At 50.1% G+C, this 20,743-nt stretch overlaps 1 protein-coding gene and 2 long non-coding RNA genes across 4 annotated transcripts in view; 2 read left to right on the plus strand and 1 right to left on the minus strand.

Annotated features, from left to right (window-relative positions):
* LOC123021987 overlaps positions 1-4,048 on the plus strand; it is a 15,689-nt gene extending 11,641 nt beyond the window's left edge. The window contains exons 2-3 of the long non-coding RNA XR_006414445.1: positions 2,190-2,365; positions 3,977-4,048. This is a non-coding gene — a long non-coding RNA (uncharacterized LOC123021987). The remainder of the gene's footprint in view (positions 1-2,189; positions 2,366-3,976) is intronic.
* XKRX (XK related X-linked) lies at positions 1,452-20,355 on the minus strand. 2 transcript variants are annotated; one of them, XM_044427293.1, is made up of 3 exons: positions 19,577-20,355; positions 12,255-12,514; positions 1,452-5,685 (listed from the first exon to the last, which is right to left on the minus strand). In XM_044427293.1, exons 1-3 carry the CDS (start codon positions 19,936-19,938, stop codon positions 4,943-4,945), a joined length of 1,365 nt encoding a protein of 454 aa, XP_044283228.1. In that variant the 5' UTR covers positions 19,939-20,355; the 3' UTR covers positions 1,452-4,942. The 2 variants fall into 2 exon arrangements, with proteins under 2 accessions (XP_044283228.1, XP_044283227.1); XM_044427292.1 differs by having other exon boundaries at positions 1,452-5,688; positions 19,577-20,353.
* LOC123021986 lies at positions 8,689-12,338 on the plus strand. Its single transcript, XR_006414443.1, has 4 exons — positions 8,689-8,881; positions 9,555-9,694; positions 11,270-11,366; positions 11,687-12,338. It is a non-coding gene; the product is annotated as an uncharacterized LOC123021986 (long non-coding RNA).
* Positions 20,356-20,743: the final 388 nt, after the last annotated feature.

Consider the following 20,743-nt stretch of genomic DNA (forward strand, 5'->3'; position numbering starts at 1 on the left):
CCCTCAAACCCAGGGTCACCCCATGAAGCTGATTAAGGGGGAGGTTTAGGACAGAAAAGGAAGTCCTTCTTCACACAGTAGATAGTCCAACTGTGGAATTCGCTGCCATGGGAAGTGGTGATGTCCAGCAACCCGGATGGCTTTAAAAAGGGGTTGGACAGTTTCATGAGGGAGGAGGCTATTGGTGGCTGCTAGCCTTGCTGGCCGTGTGCTTCCCCTTGAGCAGAGGTGGCCTGCCTGCCTGCCTGCACCAGTGGCTGAGGAGCCTGGCAGGAGGAGGTCCTGCACCAACCCTGCTGGGGGGATCCTGTGGGCAGCTGGTTTGCTGCCATGGGTGCGGAGTGCTGGACCAGATGGACCCTTGGACTGATCCAGCAGGACTTTTCTGAAGTTCTTCCATAACCTTCACCTCCCTGGGTGAGAAATGGGAAAGGGACTGACTGAGGAGGCCCAGGTGAGAGAGGAGAAGTGGGAGGTCCGGTGGCCAAATCATTTGACTCAATTGCTGTGTAGCTGTCATTATGGAAAACACCATATTGCCGTCCTGGAATGGAGTTATTTTTGGCCTTCCATGGAATGCACTTTTACTTCTGTGCAGGGATTGATGTTCTCTCCTCTTTCGTTTTAAGCTGTTGAATCTAGTCAGTTCACCTGCATTGTTTTATTGCATTGTTTTATACTAAGCTGGTATTTTATTATGTATTTGCTTAGGGTGCAATCCAACAGAAATGCTTGTAAGTCTCTGAGCTTGGAGAGTTATGGGCATCCTATGCAGGGTGGAAGGAGCATGGAGGCAACCTTTGCCTCCTCATTCCTCCTGTCCTGCAAAGCAGATACAATTCAGCTCTTTAGTGGAGGTGCTGTAGCCCAGTAGCGGGCAGGGCTAAAATGCAACCCCACCACCATCCAGTAGCTTAAAGCTCTTCCTGCCAATAGCTAAGCTTTAGGAGGTTCATTTCAACTGGTTTATGGTTGATGCATTTATGATGGGGAGAAACTGTACAAAAGCCAGGAAACCACCAAATGATCAGCAGCCGGGAAAAGAGGAATGGGTGTTGCTGTCTAGAGAGCCCCAGGAGCCCAAATCAGAATCAAGAGAAGCCATTTTCAACCCCTGAGTCAGAGGGTCCCTGTCCCTTGTGCAGCATCAGGTTAAGGCTGCAAAACTTACTGGGAGCCTTGAGCCAGTTATGACGACGTATGACCTACATCGCAGGGCTGCTGCTAAGAGCCAATTGCCAATTCAAGGTGTTGGTTATCACCTATAAAACCCTTAACTGGTGTTTCTTGTAGAAAGGGTGGGAAATTTGCTCTGGAAAATCCCTGTCAGATTCCCCCCGCCGCAAACATTGATGGTCGCTGTTCCGCAGATCATTCTCATGTTGGATTTTTATTTATTACATTTTATACTGCCCATAGCCTGAAGGCTCTCTTAGCCAAATATCTAATTGTTGTGTTTCACAGCCTGTAAGATTTTATTTCAGTAGTTAATACTTCATAGTATTGGATTGTTGACATATCAGACATAGTAATTTCTGATGCTTGCATGCAATAGAATTGAATCATTGACTGTATATTCTACTTGACATGGAATAACATTTGGCACTTGACAGCATTGGATAGGCAACATGCAATGGCATTTTGTACTTGACAGCGTACAAAATTTCATTGTTGATGCCTGCTAAAGCAAACAAAGAAACCAAGTCTAAAGCACTTGAAGGTAAACTTTCACATTCAAAATGCACATTTCAGTTTCGAGCTCAGTATTTCACGTTCACGATATGACTGCAAAATGGAAAATCTCAGCCAGTTGCAAATTAATTTCAGCTTTACTTTCCGGCTGGAACTACTTTGCGTTAACATCATGCGATCAAGGCTGCCACCCAGTGGTAGCTTTCTATCTGTCAGGAGGCATCTCTCGGGGCTGAAATACTATCTGGAGCCAGGTTGATCTGAACATCTGTAATAGAACACACTACATGAGATTACAATATAATTTCATGGCGACCAAAGCAGGCATCAAGGAGAGCATGGCTGGACACTTGGCAAAGGCTCGGTGAGATCAGCCCCGGGCTCCTTTCTCCTCCTCTCACTCACCGCTGCAACCCGTTACTCGCCTTACGCTGGCAACGGGGGTGGTGAGCAGATCCCGCAGATGCCCAGCAACGCCTTTCCCTCTGCCCACCCAGGAGACGAGCAGCGCAGCAGTGAGACGGGGGACGCGTGCAGGGAGGTGGCCAGTTGAATGTAATGGAAGCAGATCGCTTACACCAGTGTCCTCCGACTTGACGCTCCCAGACATGTTCGGCTACAGCTTCCTAGCTCAGGGACGGACAGCATCCTGCAGGGTGGGCCTGCTTCCCAGGTACTTTGTTTGCAATGAAAATCACTGGGCGGGAGGGCAGCGGGGTGCAAAATGGCCACAGGCTCACGAGCTCTGTGCTGCAACCCCGACTGGCACCGTTATTTTTAGGGGAACGGGTGATCCATGCCACAGAGGATTGTGAATGCCTTGCTAAAGAACTCTTTCGTCGTCTTACTGACCTGGCTTGCTTGGATGGGCGACTTGTGATTTATTTCTTTATTTAATCCATGTTGCTTACCCTATTTTGAAAAAATCTCTGAGCTACTTGAGAGAGAGAGGACTGCCATTTAAAGTAAAGAGGAGGAGCGGTCGGAAATCCTTTTCTGCAACCAGAATTTGTAGTTCACAGCACATGTTGAAAATAAGTTCCTTATACATTACTTGGATATCGGAGAGACACTGTAAAGTCAATGAAAGCACAACCTGATGCATGCTTAGACAGGAAAAGGTCCTTCAACAGCAAGGCTGGCTGGGGAATGCTAAGAATTGTAGGAGTTCTGCCTAAACCTGCATAGGATTGAGCCTTAAGAGGCCCTATAGATGTGGCAAACAGATTATCTGAAGATCCAATCAGGTATTGAGCAAGAAAGGAAGGTCTGAAAAATAAAGACTTTTACTTCCCTGTCAGCTGTGAAGAACTGGCAGGAAAGGAGTGACTAAGTTCATGCAGCTGGAATCCAAAATTTTGAGGAGGAGCAAAAGGAATTGATGTCTCTGATAGTCTAAGGCTGACACCTTCCAGTTCCATTGGACTACCACCCTCATCATCCACATGCTGGATGAGGATGGTTGAACTTGCAATCCCACCCTCCTGGAAGGATGGTAGGTTGAGGAAAGCTGATATAAGGGTTTGCCTTGCAGCTTTTTCCTAGGGCAAAGAAAATGCCCCAGGGGAGCCCTTCTTGATGGAGCACCTTTATGTGCTTGGGAAGCCAGGCTGGTCCCGGATGGGTCCTAACTGACAGGTGTGGCATCAGCCTGGGCTGCAAAGAATGCTAGGTGGCCCCCGAAGTCACATGCAGCGGGCTAGTACAAGGCCAACTGGCCACGCTCCCTGACGGAGCCGCCGCAACCAATGCCACTTGTGTTCTCAGTCCCTGCTTCCTCAGCCCCCTGCCCCTCACATCAGTGCAGAAAAAGCTAGCGGGAGGACTGAGCCAGCGCCTATTGATCAGTGCCCCCTGCTGCCAGCATGTGTCAGGGATACCCAGAACCCCAGGCTTGAGGGTTCCCCCAAATCTGCGGTCAGTCCAAAACCACACGACTCTCCAAAACTAAATCACTACAGGGACTGGATGCAGAATGCAGTCAGCCTGGCCTGGTCTTGCAGGCACCCAGTTTTGCCAACGACTTTCCCGTTGGGATAGTTTGTATTTGAGAATAGGGCGTCTCGTCATGCATATTGTACAGGGCAGCTTGTTTGGGGGTCAGGATAGACAAGGGAACCAAAAGCATGATGAGGGGATTTTTTGATTCTTCGTTTTGTTTTATTCCTGCGTGTTGATTGTCTATCAGCTGCAGTTTATATTGGGATGGAGGAGTCAGTTACTCAGCAGATCTGCCCAGACCACATTGAGACTGGGATGAGCTGACCTAGGTTCTTCATTACAGTTTGCACATGCCGCTTGTCGCAGCACAGCATATTCAGGGGCCACCAGGGCTGATTTCAACTGAGAATCCCCCACGCCAAAGACGTCCTCTGCCATATGGAAGGGTGCTGCTAAGGATCACCCCCTCTTGTGAAAGGTGAGCTTGCATGCCCAGCTCAGGTACTGAATGGCACAGGTGCTTCAGGATTCCCTCCCCTCCACATATCCCAGCGTCTGCTCCTTCCCCAGACTTTGCCAAGCTTCCAACCTGAGCATGTGTCCAGTTGTCCAGCCCAGAACCGTTGAAACAAGAGCATGAAACAAGGCCAAATTCTTTTAAGACACAGTGCAAGTGCTAAAATGGTCAATTCTCAGGTCAACAGATAAATAAATATGGTGTGGATGGAGAAACCTAGAGCTGGCCAAGCTAGGTGGGGTGTCCAAGCACCGTGAAAATGCCATGCCACAATCTTGTCCGATGTTGGGACGGCCGTGGTGTCAAAGGCGGCTTCCCTCATAGGACACGTATGCTAGCAAGACCCTCTGGCCACTCTCAAGCAGGTCTTCGCTTTTTCCTTCTTTGATGTGCTAGCCCTGCCCTTCACCCGGGCTGCGTCTCTTTCAGCCCAGCATTTCACAAATGAACACAGCCAAGCAGAAGCATCAGCAAATGGCTGTTGTCTGGGCACTGCAACACCGTCCTCTCAGCTGAAGCGGCTCAGTCCTGATCATACACTGTCCTGGCGTGACGCTCACGGGCCTGGCTCTGCAGGGAAACTGGGAACAGGGGATTACACCCTTCTTGCCCACCCTGACGTAACTCCTCAGTCCAGATGACGCTCCAGAAAGCCCCACCTGGGCAGCACTGCCCAAAGGCCTCTGTATAAATTATAGCACCACGCAAGGCCTATCTCGTTACGGGCCCCAGGACTGGGCAGAAGAGGGGGTCCGTACTGACCCCCAGCAGCGGCTTGGCTCCGGATGCGCGTCAGACGACGCTGTGCCTCACACCGGGTTCACAGGGGGGCTCCAGATGCAAGGGTTTGACTGCTCCCACCCGCTGGCAGCAAACGCACTGCAGGAAGTCCGAGATGTTGTGCGTGAAGAGGCTGCGGCACGGGTGAAGGTACTGCATGAAGAAGAGCATGAACGCGATGGCCGTGCAGTAGGCCACGATCAGCTGCAAGACCAGCATGGGGCTGCAGAAGTACTCGTAGACATCCGTCTTGAAGAAGTACCACGCGACAACCAGCACGCTGTTCTCCAGCCCACGGAACACGTAGAAAAGAACCAGGCAGCCCCAGCTTTGGGACTTGCTGATCAACTCCCGGTCAGCCAGTCTGAGCTGCACAGCCGACCAGCAGAAGATATTGATGCCGGCATAGAGCAGAGTGATGGAGCACAGGACTGAGACCGTGCCCACCTTGCTGAAGTTCTTCTCCACGTGGTCCGGCAGCTGAGCACCAGTCCTCCAGAACTGTATCCACGGCAAGAAGAAGAACACCAGGAAGTTGGCCCCACCAACCGCCATTGCGTAGTACTTGAAGACGGTCCCAAAGAGGACCAAGATGGTGATCCGGGTGGAGATTTCTAAGCCACGCCACAGGATGATGCACAGGAACGCCAACGGATGCAGGCGGATCTTGTAGTCGTCGTACTTAATCTGGATGGCCAGGGCATTGCAGACCAAGGCTCCGTAGGTGACTGAGAGCAAGCAGATGCACATCAAGACTGCTAGAAGGGGAAGGAGAAGAGAAGGGTGAGCTCACAAGGGCAGCTGGAAAGTGTGGATGGCACGGAACACACAATGGAAGTTCTGGTGGGGTGGGGTGAGACCAGCACAATGTGCTGCAAATTCATGGGAGCACAGAAAAAGGACACAGTGACAAGAAATCGGTTTCCTGAAAAACCCTTGGTTTCCTGATATTTCCCAGCTTTCATTTTTTAAAAGTGGGGTGGCTGTTTATGGCTGCAGAAAACCACCACCACGGAAGTGTGTCAGCACTCCCTGCAGAAATAACAAATGCCAAAGGAGCGACTGAATGTTAATATTCGGGAGAGCAGGAGACACAGAATCACAGAGGTCGAGGAGTCTCGAAGGCCTCCCACTCCAACCACAGCATTCCTACCAGACCTTGAGCGAGAGGGAGCCCACCAACCCTCTTCTTTGATAACTGAACCCCGTTCAATCGAGTTCTGCCCTCCAGAAAAACAGCGGAAGTGTCTTTGCCCTCTTCCGTACAACAGTTCTATGGGCATTTGAAAAGTGCCACCTGTTAACCCTTCCCCTCCCCACAAGTAGCAAAACCAGAATAAACTGTGCAAAACTGAAAAAGCAGAACCTGCCAACATAGAAAACATTTGTCCTGTAATTTGGCTTTGCAGAATTTCTGGGCAAAGCATTAGGATTATCATTGTGCCGAATTGTAACTGCTGGTATACAAGAGTAAAGGCAACATCCCGGTCCTGATTTGGCATTTCAGGACCCTGAGGCTGACTGAAAAATCCTGGCTCCCTTCCTCATTCCTGTCCTTCAGTCACAGAACGAAAATGGCCACACAATTCTTCTGGCTGGCCAGTGCATGCCCAGAGGAGTGCCTGCTTCCACACGAGAGCCCAGCTGCTCCCTGCAGGACCACCCACCACTAGCAGCTTTTAGGAGGGGTCCTGAGAGAGGGTTGTCTCTTGATGCTGCCTTTGTAGGATCATATTACTGCTTGTTTATTTTACTCGTAAACTGCCTTGGAAGGATTTAAATCCAGAAAGGCGGGATATAAACTACTCCAATAAATTCCTGTCATTCTAGAACACTGTGTTTGGATTCTGCCCCAAAGACAGACTCTTAATGACGACACTTCAGGCATCCCATACGCCCTACCTGGAAGTGAGCCCTATCGCATTCATCCTATTAGGTTCATCCTATACTCCACATTTGGCAGTAAGTCTGTTGCTTTCCATGAGACTTACTCCCACATAAGTCTACACAGCAAGGAGAGAAATGTGTGGCCTTGCAGATATTCTTGGAATGTAATTCCCATCATCCCTGATGATTGGCTAGCTAGAGCTGATGGAATTTGCAGTCCAACGATATCTGGAGGGCCAGGTGTTCCCACCATACAGGAATGCATCCCAAGACATTATTGGACACCCTATTTTGAATAAAATGAAGACTGTAATATGGAGGCTGAAAAAGCTTTGCTGCCTGAACCAGATGTTACAGCAGAACAGCAGGGTGGATTTGATAGCATGGGGTTAACCGGTTTGTCACCTGTTCCTGCACTCTTTTGGAACAGATGCCACCCAAGAAATAGTTTACAGTGCTGCCTGGGGCAAAAATAAGCTTTGATGGACAGTGTGGAAGAGATGCAAGAGGGAGATGGCTCAGGGCAGGTGTCAGCTCAGCTGCTACCAGAGAGCCAAGAGCACTAGAAAGTCAGGCCTGAAATAGCCTAGGTAGGAACAGTGATGAAATGGGGAAGGAATGCTCTGAGGCAGAGGTTTGGCTTGCCTTCTCACATCTGCTTCCGACAGCGACAGAACATCACTGGAAAAGGCATATTCAGCCTCTTTCCGGATGGCACGCAAGCCGGGATTGGCCAGTGGTGGCTCCCGAGGCCCAATCAAGCCTGCGTGTGAACAACCAGCAGCTGTCCCAGGAAACAGCACTGCTCTGATAAGCAGCTGTGGTTTATTTTATTTCTTTATTTTCAATTTATATCCTGCCTTTTTCCTACAAAGGGCTCAAGGCAACTTACATCATTCTCCTCCTGCATCTTATCCCCACAACAACAACCCCGTGAGGTAGGTTGGGCTGAGAGTCTGTGACTGGCCCAAAGTCACCCAGTTGGCTCCATGGCCGAGCGGGGACTAGAACCCGGATCGTCTGAGTCCCAGTCCCGTGCTCTGAACCACTACGCCACACTGGTTGAGTGCGCCTTTCAATCACTCGCCCACTGGCGGTGGTCTCCCTGCCGATTATTTATTAGAGAAGGCCGAGAAGTTCTTTTGTTTGAGATTTGACTTCCTGGATCCAACCCCAAGCTGCAAGCTCCATACATTTCCAAGCCTGCCACATGATTCAAGCTGCAAATATTTAGAAAAAAGCATACATTTGGAAAATGCATCCCAAATGTCATACATTTAAAATGTATTTCATACATTTAAAATTTGAAAATGTGCAAAATTTTCATGCGAAAAGAATAAAAAAGCAACGTTCACAATCTGACATGTGTCTGAATGAACCATGAGGTGGGAATCAGCCAACTCTGACAAACATGAGTTTTGCTGATTTGCATCATCATAGAATTTAAGCCAGAACTATACAAATAAAACCAGGCTGACGTTGATCTGTATCTTTTACACAGCTGGACTTTGTTTCAAAGGCAATCAAGCTGTTTCCGGAAGAAAGTCCCGGAGGCCTTTCTACACATGTAGATAAAAACATGAGTAAAATTTGAAACCGTCTCACCTAATAGCATTAACAAAAAGCTGCTTGTCTTTTCAAAGGCAAAAATCTAACCCTGATTAGACAATGTGGTATCCACACACACTGATGCACCTCTGAACACTTTTCCTGACACCTGCAAATGGGTCCTCCTTTTCCCACTTTTTTAAAAAAAATCAACACCTTTTCTTCCTGGCAGCAGAGATTACTTCAAAGCAAACAGGGCCTCTAGTGCAGGAGTAGGTGACCTTTTGGAGCCACTCGGGAATTTCAGAAATTGTCCTGAGCGTAACCACAAGGTTCCCTGTCCTGTAGGGTGAAGTTTGGCTAGCTACATATGGAGACGAGCATCTCTTCAAACTTCAGGTGCAGACTCCGCACAAGGATGTGAAGATACAGCAAGCATCTCCCAGCTGCAAACACACGGCTTGGAGGGAATGCCACTCCACACGCAAATAGATCACATCGATCAAGAGTATGCAAGTATGTCTTTCTTAAACTATGGGGTAGAAAGCCCAGGTGGAAGCATGAAAGAAATTCCTGGCATACTGGGAGCTGATGTGCAAGAAGACCAGCAGCAGGGGGACAGGAGGGAACTGCTCCTTCTGGGAAATCTCATTCTCTTGAGAGATTTTTGAAGACTAGGCAAGCAGTAGCAGGACAAATCACTCCCTGAGCCAATGCTTAAGGGAGACCTACTTTCAGGCAAAGGAGTGTCAAGATGCAGCTGGACAGCCATCTGAGAGGGATGGTTGAACTTGGGAGTCCTGTGCTTGTCTCTTCCTTTCCCTGCCCCCTGAAATACCCTCCCGAATCCTTCTTAGATGCCGCTTTGCAAGCTTAGAGAAGCAGCCAGCACAGTTCTTCTCATGCTGTCTGTGAAGGAGGAGAGGGGAGGATGCAAGCATGGATCCCCCGCTCCGAGCCTGGAAGAATTTTCCAACCCAGAGCTACAAATCCAAACCATCCAAGGCTCCAGATGCTGTCTAAGGGCCACGGATTGCTCTGATGTACATTTGCCTCTGTGAAACAGCTTGGCAGTTTTTACTATTAAGCAGTGTATAAACGTTATTAATAAATAAATGTGCATTTCTCCACACCTTGAGTAATTGAATAAACCTCCATTGTGTCTTCTTCTCCTTCCTAAACTAAACAGCCCAAATGCACTGCCGTTCCTCACTCAGAAGAGGCTCTGGCCTCCTGCGTGTCTACAAGATGTTCAAGATGGAGCAGAAAAGAGGGAGAGGCAGGAAGGAATTACGTGGCCAGCCTCCATTCATGGGCCAAGAAACCAAGGTAAGAGGTAATGTGCACTGGAATTAGTTAATTTTCTTCAGGTTCAAAGTGCCTGAAGACAAAGAGCCACTGTGTTCTCCAAAGAAAACGGTTCTTTTCTTCATCAGGCAGAGCGCAACGGTGCTTTGGCAGTTCCTTCAAAGAATCTGATTTAGTTTTCCATTTCTAAATGGCCAAAAATCACCCATGAGGAGAGGAGTTTGAACCTAGGTCTTCCCAGTCCAGTCATCTAACCATTGCACCACACCGTCTCAGAATGATGGGTGTGATCTTGTTTGTCTGTTCCAAGGCTTCACTTCTGCCATGGAAAGTGTGCCTCAGACCTAGCAATTGGAAGATCTGTCACTTTGCAGGTATTCATTACTGCAACCACACCTCTGGGAGTAGGAGAGAATCCAATTTTCACAGGTACCCAAACGGAGTCGTACCCAGACAGCTTGGTTGCCAAGACAACAGAAGCTCAACACATCACAGTCACACTCTGGTTCACTCCACTGGATCCAGGCCTGGGTTGAGATGTTTCCGTTTGTCTGAACTGGAACTCCACGATAGCTTTGAAAAAAGGGGGTGTTGGACACTCTCCAGCCTGAGGGCTGGATTCACTTTGAGAGAAGTTCTTGGAGGCTGCATGCCAGGGGTGAGCAGGCCCAGAAGCCAGAGCAGTGTGGCCAAAATACTGGCATGCTTTAGCTGCGTGCTCTTGCTGCAGGGAACTAACCCTGAGAAAGGCATTTTATAACCGTTCAGACCCAAGAAACTACCAAACAATTCCTGGGCAGGATGTGTGCCTGGAGGAGGGCCGCTACAAGAGGGCACAGCCATCTCGGACCGCTGGAGGGTGAGGGGTTCTAATCTAGTCCTCTGGCTGAAAAGCTACCTTTCTGCATGCAGGGAACATTTCCCATGAGAAAAATGCCCAGCCTTTTGAACTCCCACCCGGAGACTAAAGTGGTGTAACTCAAAACCAGCTTTACTAATTCACCTTCTCTTTGTGTAACCCCATGGAGACCATTTTGAATGGCTTTTCTTTCTAACTAAAGGTTAGAAATTTCCAAGCCCAAGAAAGCCAATGTGGAATCTTTTGCTGTTTTGTTTTTTGCTTTATGACTCAGGAGATTCCTTGACTCAAACCCTTGTTTTAAGTGATGACACAGGAATAACATCAAGCCACGAGCACCCCGAGGCCCATTAGCTATAGCAACCTCGGGACTGCATAAACTGCTAAGAGGGCCAGGATCCTGTGCCCGGGGGGGGGGGGGGGGGGGGGGCGGTTAAATGCCCATTTGCACTTGGGAGCAGAACTTGACAAACAGGAGTTTCATCTTTGCCGTGTGTTCCTGGGAAGGCTGCTCCAGTTTCACAGCTGTTCCTAACCCAGCTTTCTTTTATTTTTATGTACACAAAGGCCAGTGGGCATACTGGCTGGGGATGATTGGTGCTGTAGTCCAAGCCATCTGGAGGGCACCAGATTGGACCAGGGTGGGATGGCAGACAGAGACGTGTAGTAGCAAGACTGGAGTTTAAATCCTGTCTCAACCATGCTGAGTTATCTATTAATCTTTCCCTGCACCCCAGGAATCAATGAACTCAGATGCCAGGACAGGTTTTTCAGAATTCCAGAAGAGGACTAGATCCCCACACAGTTACATAAGCCCATGAGCACGGTCTGAAGGTAAGCACTGGGTTTATTTGGTTTATGACGAACTTGCAAGCAGCTATAATGGTGATTCCCCCCCAGCAGTGTTTCTGGCAAAACCTGCTGGCAACTTTTGTCTTAAAAAGGATCTCAGTGTGAACAGAGAAGCAACACAGCAGGCAAAGGGCGGCCTTATTCCAGGCATACAGAACACCCAATCAGAGCACAACCCATGGACCCTCCAGGGGTTCCTTCAGGAAATGTCCCAGAGGGATCTCCCCAAAGGAATCCCCACTGATGTCACGCTAGCTACCGAGGATTCCCCAAGCATCACTTTCTCTCCTGTCTCCAATCAGAGATGCCAGCAGGAATGCAAGCAGCTGGGAGCCAGGGCAGGGCAGGGCAGGCCCAGCACTCTTCTCACTGCTGGCCAAGCAGTTGCGTCCCCAGGACACCAGCGCCACAAAAAGCACCCACTTCCCAGAGCACTGGCCAAGTCTCCTAGTGTGACACACCCACAGGACACCGGGCGCTTCTCAAAGCCAGGGGGAACTTGGCCAGCCAGGAGAAGGGCTGAACTGGGTGGCATCTGGTGTCAGTACATGCAGCCCATGAGCATCAGCTGGCCCGCCCTGGGAAGCCAACTGCCTGCTCGTTCTGCACCTTTGCCTTATGACACCCCAACACTGATGGAGAGGAAACACTCGAAGCAGCATCTCCACCCATGCTCTGCAACATCGCCCACAATGGCTCAACCAGCTCCTTCTGCCGCATGCCTCAATCCCTGCCCGATCCCAGGGAGATGTCCTCTGCTGGACCAGCACCCCAGCCTGTGGGTCAGCGCCAGGCAAACGGACCCATTTCCAGCGGACAAGCCTGCCCAGCGTCTCCGGCTAGCCACGTGTCGTTCTGCTTTGCCTTTACCTCTGCTGGTGGGGACGTACTGTTCCATCACACTGACATAAAGCTGCAAGGTGAGCTGTGGGGTGGAGCCCAGGAAGGCCTGGATGACGGCCATGCGCTTGAAGGCATTGCGCTGGGTGACCAGCTTTCGCACCGAGTGCCCCACTTCCTGCTCCAGCTCAAACTCGGAGTTGTTGTGGATGTGTTTCTTGCGCGTGATGGTGACGTACGGCTCTTCCTCCCGCCCAATCCTGTAGAATATCACGATGGCCTCCAAGCACCTGCACGTGAGCGTGAGAAAGAGAAGCCCACATCAGCTCCGGAACCGCCGACCCTCCTCTTATGACTCTCAAATAGGAAACATATGAGCAGAAGCAGACATGAGAGTTCATGCAGCACTGCAAATAAAACAAAAGGACTACATTGTCTGCATTACACAGTCTTTATCAGTAACCTTCCCATGTTTTCTCACCACAAATGTCCATCAAGGAGAGATCGCTGGAAGAGCTGAACAGTGTCCTTGGGCAGGCAGCACCAGCAGCCATCTGTCTAAAGGTACCCAGCACCCGCTCTTGCTCTACATCTCACGTGCCTCTGCTTCAAAACTCCGCAACCATCCTGCATTTCTCCCGGGAGCCACTACCCAAGCAAGTGGACAATGAATGGGGAGTCTGCTCAGAAGATGCTCATGACTAATTATGGCACTGGAAAGGCTACTTCCTCTGGGCTGTTTAGAGTAGCGGTAGACAAGAGATTCTGGATTCACTCCCCTCCCCACCCCCAAGTCCTTCTCTGTGGACTGTAGCCGACAGGGCACCCTGAGCAAAATTAATGTAAAAAAGCATTCCATAGTGCAGTGGACTACGGAAATAATCAAATGTTGCTTTCAAACAAGTCAACTTGCTGCTTTGGGCTCTCAGTAGCACCATGGATGCTGTGTTTTGTATTAAAACTTTATTGCTGCTGCTGAATTTAAGGGAGAATTTAAGGCCTCCCTGGGGACGGGGGCAGGAATTGCATGCAGCCCACCCTGGTCAAGAACAGAGTTTGCTCGTGATTTCCTTCCGATCTATTATCTCTTGCTGCAGAAGCAATAACCAAAACAGACTCTAAATGGCAACATGTGCTGTGAGCCCCTTGTCACAAACACTCAACTTCCTGATGCAAGCACTGCCCAAGATTCTCCCACAGCCATAAACAAGGAAACACACCCACAACTGTCCCAAAGGCAAAATGTGAGATTGCAGAGCACACACCCTTTAAAAAAACAAAAAACAAATCCCAAATTCCAAGATAGTGCAATGGGGACAGAATTGCACTTCTCCCCAGCTTGAGTCAGACTGAAACTCCGGTGAGATGTTTCAGCGCCTCAGTAATTTCTGATAGTGCTCATAGCTGCATAAAACAAATGCATAACGTCTCCTGTCTTTCAGGTTTTCTGGCCCCACTATTTACAAACCTTTCTCCAATATCACAGTGTGCATGTAAATATAGTCCACACTTCATGCATCGCTGGAGCTGGCTCCAGTCCAATGAAATTTATGCCACAGCAAAGGTTAAACCAGATGGTGCTCTAAGATGCTTTTTCTCCCTGAAGATGTAGCTGTCTCTAAACTCCTAAAATGCTCCTTTTCCAAACCAGATACCTCCCTCGGTTTTCACTCCCTCTTCCTGTTTGAACTGCTTTCTTCTGGCTACTTGGGGGAAACAATCAAACTGCACTCTAAATCTCCCATCAAGTAGAGGCAGTGGTTTTAATCTCTAAACAGAGAGCACACAAGGCTGCTCAGAAGCCCTAATTCTAGGTGTGTAAGGCCAGTGATAGAGAGGGGAACAGTCTGCACATGCTCAGGAGCCTATTCTTCTGGATTACATTTCACCTTTTCCAAGGCTGGGCTTTAGCACTGAAGCTGGCTAGGTTTTTGCTCAGATCAAGGCTTCATAAACTGTGATCAATGAGCAGCCTTGTGTGATTTTTTTAAAGATCGGTGTGGCTTTGGAAGGGAAGAGAGGGGCAGCTTGGAAACAGCAGACAAGAGCTCTTTGTTGGAGGTTCCACATGCTGAGAGCAGGCCTGAAACCCGTTGCTCTTCCTGTCACAATTACAGAGGGGAGGGAGACAGACTGAAGGGCAGAGCACATGGCAAAAGAGGGCTAAACGAAGGACAGAATGACTGGGTGAAAAAACAGGAACACCTCTTCCTTCCTGGTCCAATCAGAGGGATGCTCATGTGCTGGCCAACATGTGGGCAGCTGGGGAGGGGGCGTGGTTGGGAAGTCTGACGATTTATTTTCTGAAGGGTTATGTTGGGGAAAGGTACAGCTTGTTTCTGCTTGCAAGCAGCCCGTGACATTTTGGTGCACAAGGTAGTAAACCAAAGTAGCGCTAATTTAAGAACTGCTTGCAAGAGCAGGCCAAAGGCCCATCTAATTTGCAATCCATTTCCAGAAGCATTGCTTCTGGATTACCCTGGCTGATTTGGGGGTATTTCTTCCTATTCTATGAGTTACGGATTTCTGCATTTGCTCATCTGTTTAATAAATGACAACCACCACCTGCAAGCAGGAAGTGAAGGTAGCAGTCTGTCCCAGCAACCTGAAAAGTTCTATTAGTCTCCTGGGCACAGAACCATCTGCTTAGACTGCCATGCATTTGTCTAATCCCTGTTTGAAAACATCCAAACTAGAAGCTACAGCTGTATCTCCTGGCTTTGGATTTCATATTTAATGGTCGTACCTGTTTGAAAGTTTTCTTTTGTCTCTCTTCAATCAATAAATTTAAAAAAGGTGATCCTGCACAGTGAACTGGACTGGCATCTCAGCTGAAAACACCATTATATTCTTGCATGGGTCTTGTTGGTTTCAGTGGGGAGCCTGCGCAGTTTGCAGGGCGGTTTCCTTGGGGCTTGTACCACAAAGGTCAGAGCTGTCTATCTGTTGGTTTTCCCTTTCTTGATCATGGCTGCACTCAAAATCTGCCACCTGAGGTGGGAAAATTCAACAAGCCTCATAGTTGGGCTGGTTCCACTTGTAAGGGAGCAAGAAAGAGACGCACAAGAGTCTTGCTTCCCTTGCTACTGAGGATACCGTTTGCCTAATGTTTACCCTTTCCCTCTTAATGTTTAAGCTGCTACGGGAAGGTTATCAAGTAGAAACGGCCTGATAAAATACGTTTTCTAAAAAAGCAAAAACTTACAGTAATAAAAACGCCAGCTTGCCATGATCAAGTTACCTGCTTCTAGTTGGTTTCCTGGCCTGAAATTGCAAGAACGAGATTGTGCTTAAGTGCTGTACTGTTACTAGTGCAAGCTGTTCAATGATGGAACAGAAGGTGCTGGATTTGGAAGACATTGCGGTAGTTTGGCATTTCCTGCTTCAGCCGCAGACTGGACAAAAAGACTGCTGTGGTCCCTTCCAGCTCTACGATTTGAGAACCGTTAAAATACCAAGCGAATCTGTGGCCAGGATACCTTCAGAACTGCTTTCCCTCATGGGAACTGCCAGTATATTGAGGTATTTTTGGAGGTCCTTGAAGAGCGTGATTGCACAGGAGTACACCTTCTCTGCGGAGCCACCACAGATACAGAACTCTTTCCCTAGGGAAGCTTGCCTCCCTCCTTACCTGCTAGCTCTTAGCTGGCAGGACAAGCTAGTTTTCTTCCAAAGAGCTATTGGGCGCTGTGACCATTTTAATGCCCAACTGGGAGCTGAAGCTGCAAGATTGCCTCTTTTGTTCGGATTTGGTGCTTCTAGTAGTCTGCTGACATGGCACATGGCTGCTGTTTATTCATTTAATGACAGCATATGCTTACGCAGCATACCGTTGAACTATGGAATTCACTTCCACCAGATTCACATCTTGTTGAAGTGAATGGCTTTCAAAGGGGATTAGACAAATAAATGGGAGAGGAGCCCACCAGTGGCTGCAAGTTCATAACACAATATGCTATTGGGGCAGCCTGCCTGTACACACCAGTTGCTGTGGACCATGGGCAGGAGGGTGCTCCTGCCCACATCCTGCCTGTGGGATCCCCTGGGCAGCTGGCTGGTTGCTGTGTGCACAGCCGCCTGGACTAGACAGACCCATGATCTGATCCAGGGTAGCACTTCTCAAGTTTCTAGTCTGCACTGTTTCACTGTTGCCTGGGATTCTGTACAGCTGACAAGAGGTGGGGTATAGCTATATTAAATGAATAATAAAGAGGAGAAGCTATGACTCAACGGGTAAGCACCTGCCTTGCATGCGTAAGTTCCCAGGTTCAATGCTTGGCTTCTCCAGATAGGCCTTGGGAAAAAAATTCTGCTGGAACCCCTGGAGGGCATTGCTGCCACTCAGCTTCAACACTGTGGTGCCAGTTGGCCCCACCTCTGAGGCTGCATAAGGCAGCTCCCAACGCTCCTAATCTGGGGGCACGCTTGGATGCAAGCAGGGCAGCGCTGTGGAAAGCAAAGACCACAGGACAAAAACCTCCACACATTTGCAGATGCTAATTTATATACATTCAAAGTCTCTCTCTCTCTCTCTCTCTCTCTCTCTCTCTCTCTCTCTCTCTCTCTCTCTGTGTGTGTGTGCGCGCGCGCGCGCGCGCCTTCCAAGGACCCCTTCTAAGAACATCCCTATTTGTAAACAGGAATGTATGGACAAGATTGAGGGAGGCGTCTTAGGCAGAAAGATTCAAGGCTGGAGGACAGCAGGAGGCGAAGGATGTGGGGGCAAAAAGCCAGTGGGATCGAATGCAGCCAGGATCCTTGGAGTACCCGGACAGACTGGCATCCCAAAGGTTCGGGGCTTCAGAGGAAAGCTACAGGGCTCCAGCCACACCCCTAAGCCCAGGCTAGATGCAAGGTTCAGTTAGAGCCAGGGGGTACAGTGGTTAGAGTTTGGGGCTGCACACCTGGCATCTATGGGTTCTGGTACCCACTCAGCCATGGAGCTCACTGGGCGACTTTGGGCCAGTCCTTGACTCTCAGCCTACCACAAAGGGCTGCTGTTGTGAGGATAAAATGCTGCAACGTAAGCCTCCTTGGGTTCTTCACAAAAGGAAAAAAGGTGGGATATAAATGCAACATGTTGATGATCACCAGTCTGTGCTAATGGAAAGTTTGTGCCTGCCACAACATCCATCCCATTACTCTTCTGCATTCAGCTCTTTGTGGCAACATTTATTGGCCACAGAGATGGCAAGGCAGTGGTGCCTCTGTCTGATTCTTAGTCCAGGCACACACCCTTCAAAGGGCCTGAATGACCACACAGAAAGACCTTCTGGCATAAACAAAGGATCTAAAGAAATGCAGCACGGATAGGGGAGTGAAGCATCTGGACAAGCAGAGGTCAGGTTAAAGAATTATAGCCTCTGCCTACTCCCAGCCCATCACCCAAAGGCTGATTCATAAAGCATAAATCCGGCTCCCTTGGAACATGAGGATTCCTCATTTGGCATAGAGGAATCTCAAAACACCTCCAGCCTTGCAGCAAAAGCAAATGGAAAGTTCCCAACATGCATCCACATCAGGAGGGATCCACTCAAGAAGGCAACAGGGTGAAATATTCCCAGGTGACTTGGGGAACCAGCAGATACCAGGCACCCCATACCAGGGGATGCAGAAAGCCTCCAGCAGCCCAGCAACACCCGGAAGGCTGCAGGGTTCCTGCTCCAACTTGAGAAGCTCCTCTTGTGTTCTTGCCTCTTCGGCTCTGCAGTCCAGTAGCGTCACTCAGAGGGTCAAAGCACAGAGACTTTTGACCAGCGGGGATGCTGATGCCAGCAGCACCCTCAGACTTTTCTCTTCCCTGCAAGCTTCCCTGCAATCGCCAGGGCAGTCGTTTCTACACAAGCTATTCATGCAGAATGGTTCAGGAGGAAAGGAGGTGTTCTCCCCTTCCCTGCATGGGGCTGGGAAAGGAAGGGCGACATCAGTACCCCACAGCTCTGCTGCCCCAAATCAGATCATCCTCCTTGCCTACTTGAGGCTTGGGGGTTAATTTTTTCTTCAGTGAGGGAATCTGGTCACAGGCCTCCTGCCTCACTTTCTGCGTGGCACTGAGATGTGGACAACCAAGCAGTGTGTCTGAAACTGCTAGCCTCTTCTTGTGATCCTCTGGAGTGCTTCCAGATTGGAGACTCCCAATGCTACTGAATAGGAGGCACCATGACAGCAGCCCATCTTTTTTCCTTAACAGATATTCCAGAGGAGGAGACGAGGAAAGAAGTGGGAAAACATGGGTGGGTCATGAGTGATGACACCTCCCTGCCTCGTGAGAAGGGCTCTTTTCAGTGGAGCATCTGTCTGAAGAGCACTTTCAGCAAGGTTCTTTTAGACAACTTTACTTGCAGAGTGAAAGAAGACACATTTTTACGTCATTTCTTCCCCTGTTCTAAAAGGCAGACATCTCTTTCCTCAGCTTAGTTACTGGGAGAAAGAGCTCTAAGCTGGGAGATGCTGGTATTTTTGGCCTCATTCCTTTCACCTCCAGCCTTGCCCAAATACAGTTCTCCGAAATAGAATTTGACATTCTGCCTCCCACTGTAAGTTCATCACATTCAGAAATGACATTTCCCTAACCATACCACTGAACTCAACATCTTCCTACCCACTATCTTAAAAAGCATAAGAAGATAATGAAAATCACCAGACTTTGATTATGTTAAGGCACAATCGTACACATTCCTCAGCCTGCTGGGCCTTTTTTCTAAGCATGCCTAGGATTGCACCCTTGGGCAAGGATCTGCTTTCATGCTACACGTAAAACAGAGGGGAAACCCTGGCAAAGAATTTGCCTTTTCCTTAAAAAAAAAATGCATAGAGCATGTTCATGCCATAAAGTGTGATGTCTACAAGAAGCACCCTCAGCTCCCTGCTGGGATAAGTCTAACTGGGTTAAAGTTGAGAAGGTGCTGCTGTATATGAGAGGTGAGCATGCAAGGGTAAATATTCTAACACAAGGCCACAGTCCCTACAGCCACACCCACAAGGAGGACTCATTCCTTCAGACGCCTGTGTCTATCCAGAACAACAAACCTGTTCAAGCAGTTTTCGCCTCCGTCAGGACTGCTGTAAGGCTACAGGAATCTTAATATCATGCTCAGAAACAAGCCACCCCAAACATTGCATTGCAGCCACCAATGATGTGCAGATGATGGGGTGGAATCTTCCCTGCTAGCTGCGGAGCATTGCAGCTCAGCCCAGAGGAAAGAGGGATCCCTGAGCAAGGTGGCAGATGACATCACAGTTCCTGCTAACTAAAAAGCCGCTGGTGTGGCGTCCCTGTGAGCCCCTGCTCCACTATACGCCCGGTAGTCCGGAAGGGAGGGGAAGCTCACCGAGATCCTAGCACTGCTCACCTGATGAGAGGCCCCATCAGCAGAAGATGCATGAAGAGTATGCAGGGCTTGTCGCTGGTCAGGTCCCGGTTCACAAAGATGAGGGTGAGCTGGTCCATGACGGAGGGAATCAGCATCAAGAGAAGGGTCAGGGAGAGCCAGAAGATGTCATCTGAGTGGCTGTAGGAGATGCTCACGACGCAGGCGGATGCAAACTCCCCGCAGTACAAGAGGGTGATGAAAACAATGCCCACCGGCGGCTTCATGCGTGTCACCGCTTGGGAGGCCACTCTGCGCACGACGTGGCGGGGACGGCCTCGGAGCCCCGAGGTGGAGGGGCAGTCCGAGCATTCTGCAATGGAAGCTTCCCCCACAGCGTCCATCCTTGGGCCCGCTGACCCTCCAGCCTCACCAGCCCAGAAAGGGTCTCCTGCCAGAGAGTCTTTGCAGAGGGGGATGCCGGCCACCTTGCCTGGAGTGTCCCTTCTACAGACACAGGCCTGCTCTATACTGCTCGCTGGTTCGCCCGCTCTGCAAACGAACAGGCAACTTGCTTTTCAGATCCCAGCTTCTAGAGCCCCGTGCAGGGTCCGATCCGGGGCAGTGAGGAGTCGGCGAGGGACAGAGGCGCCGCTCGCACCAAGAGCGCTCCACCCATTTCACAGACGCAGGACGGGCGAGCAAGGCTGAGTTCACAGCCCGTTCCGGCAAGTTTCTATAGCAACGCGCGGGGCTCCTCCGAAAGCACCGAAAAACTTCGGCACCTCCTCCCCGCCGGAGAGCAGAGGCGACGCCGGATCGCCCGAGAGCGCAGTGAGGCCGGGCAGCCAGACGGCGCGGGCCCCTTGACGCGCAGAGGTCAGGTCTCGCCGGGGGTCCAGCGCGTCCAGACGGCGGAAAAGCCCAGGAGGTCCGCGGCGCGGAGGGCGCGCTCCCGGGGGCCTCGGCAGCCCCGATCCGGCTTCGCGCCAGGCGGAGGGGCGCGCCTGACGCACGGAGAGCGTCCCCTTGCGCGCTTTTCCTCCGTTTCCACGTGGAACTCGCGGCAGCCGCCCGGCGCTCCTCCGCCTCTCGCGGGCTACGCAACCCGGCGGAACTGCAAGCCCGGGCGCCCTCGTCGGGGAGGCGTGTCCGCGGGAGATCCGCGCGGAGAACCGGGCAGCGGGATCCGCGATCACTCCGCCAGGA

This window comes from Varanus komodoensis, unplaced genomic scaffold (assembly GCF_004798865.1).
Source record: "Varanus komodoensis strain SLA01 unplaced genomic scaffold, ASM479886v1 scaffold18_3, whole genome shotgun sequence".
NCBI classification, from domain to species: Eukaryota; Metazoa; Chordata; class Lepidosauria; order Squamata; family Varanidae; genus Varanus; species Varanus komodoensis.

Excerpts from the sequence above, each read along its gene's own strand:
- XKRX (XM_044427292.1), bottom strand. The coding sequence starts at position 19,938 with ATGGACGCTGTGGGGGAAGCTTCCATTGCAGAATGCTCGGACTGCCCC. Across the intron at positions 12,515-19,576 it reads CTGATGGGGCCTCTCATCAG|GTGCTTGGAGGCCATCGTGA; the intron begins GTGAGCAGTGCT and ends GCTCACGTGCAG. Across the intron at positions 5,689-12,254 it reads GTACGTCCCCACCAGCAGAG|CAGTCTTGATGTGCATCTGC; the intron begins GTAAAGGCAAAG and ends TTCCCCTTCTAG.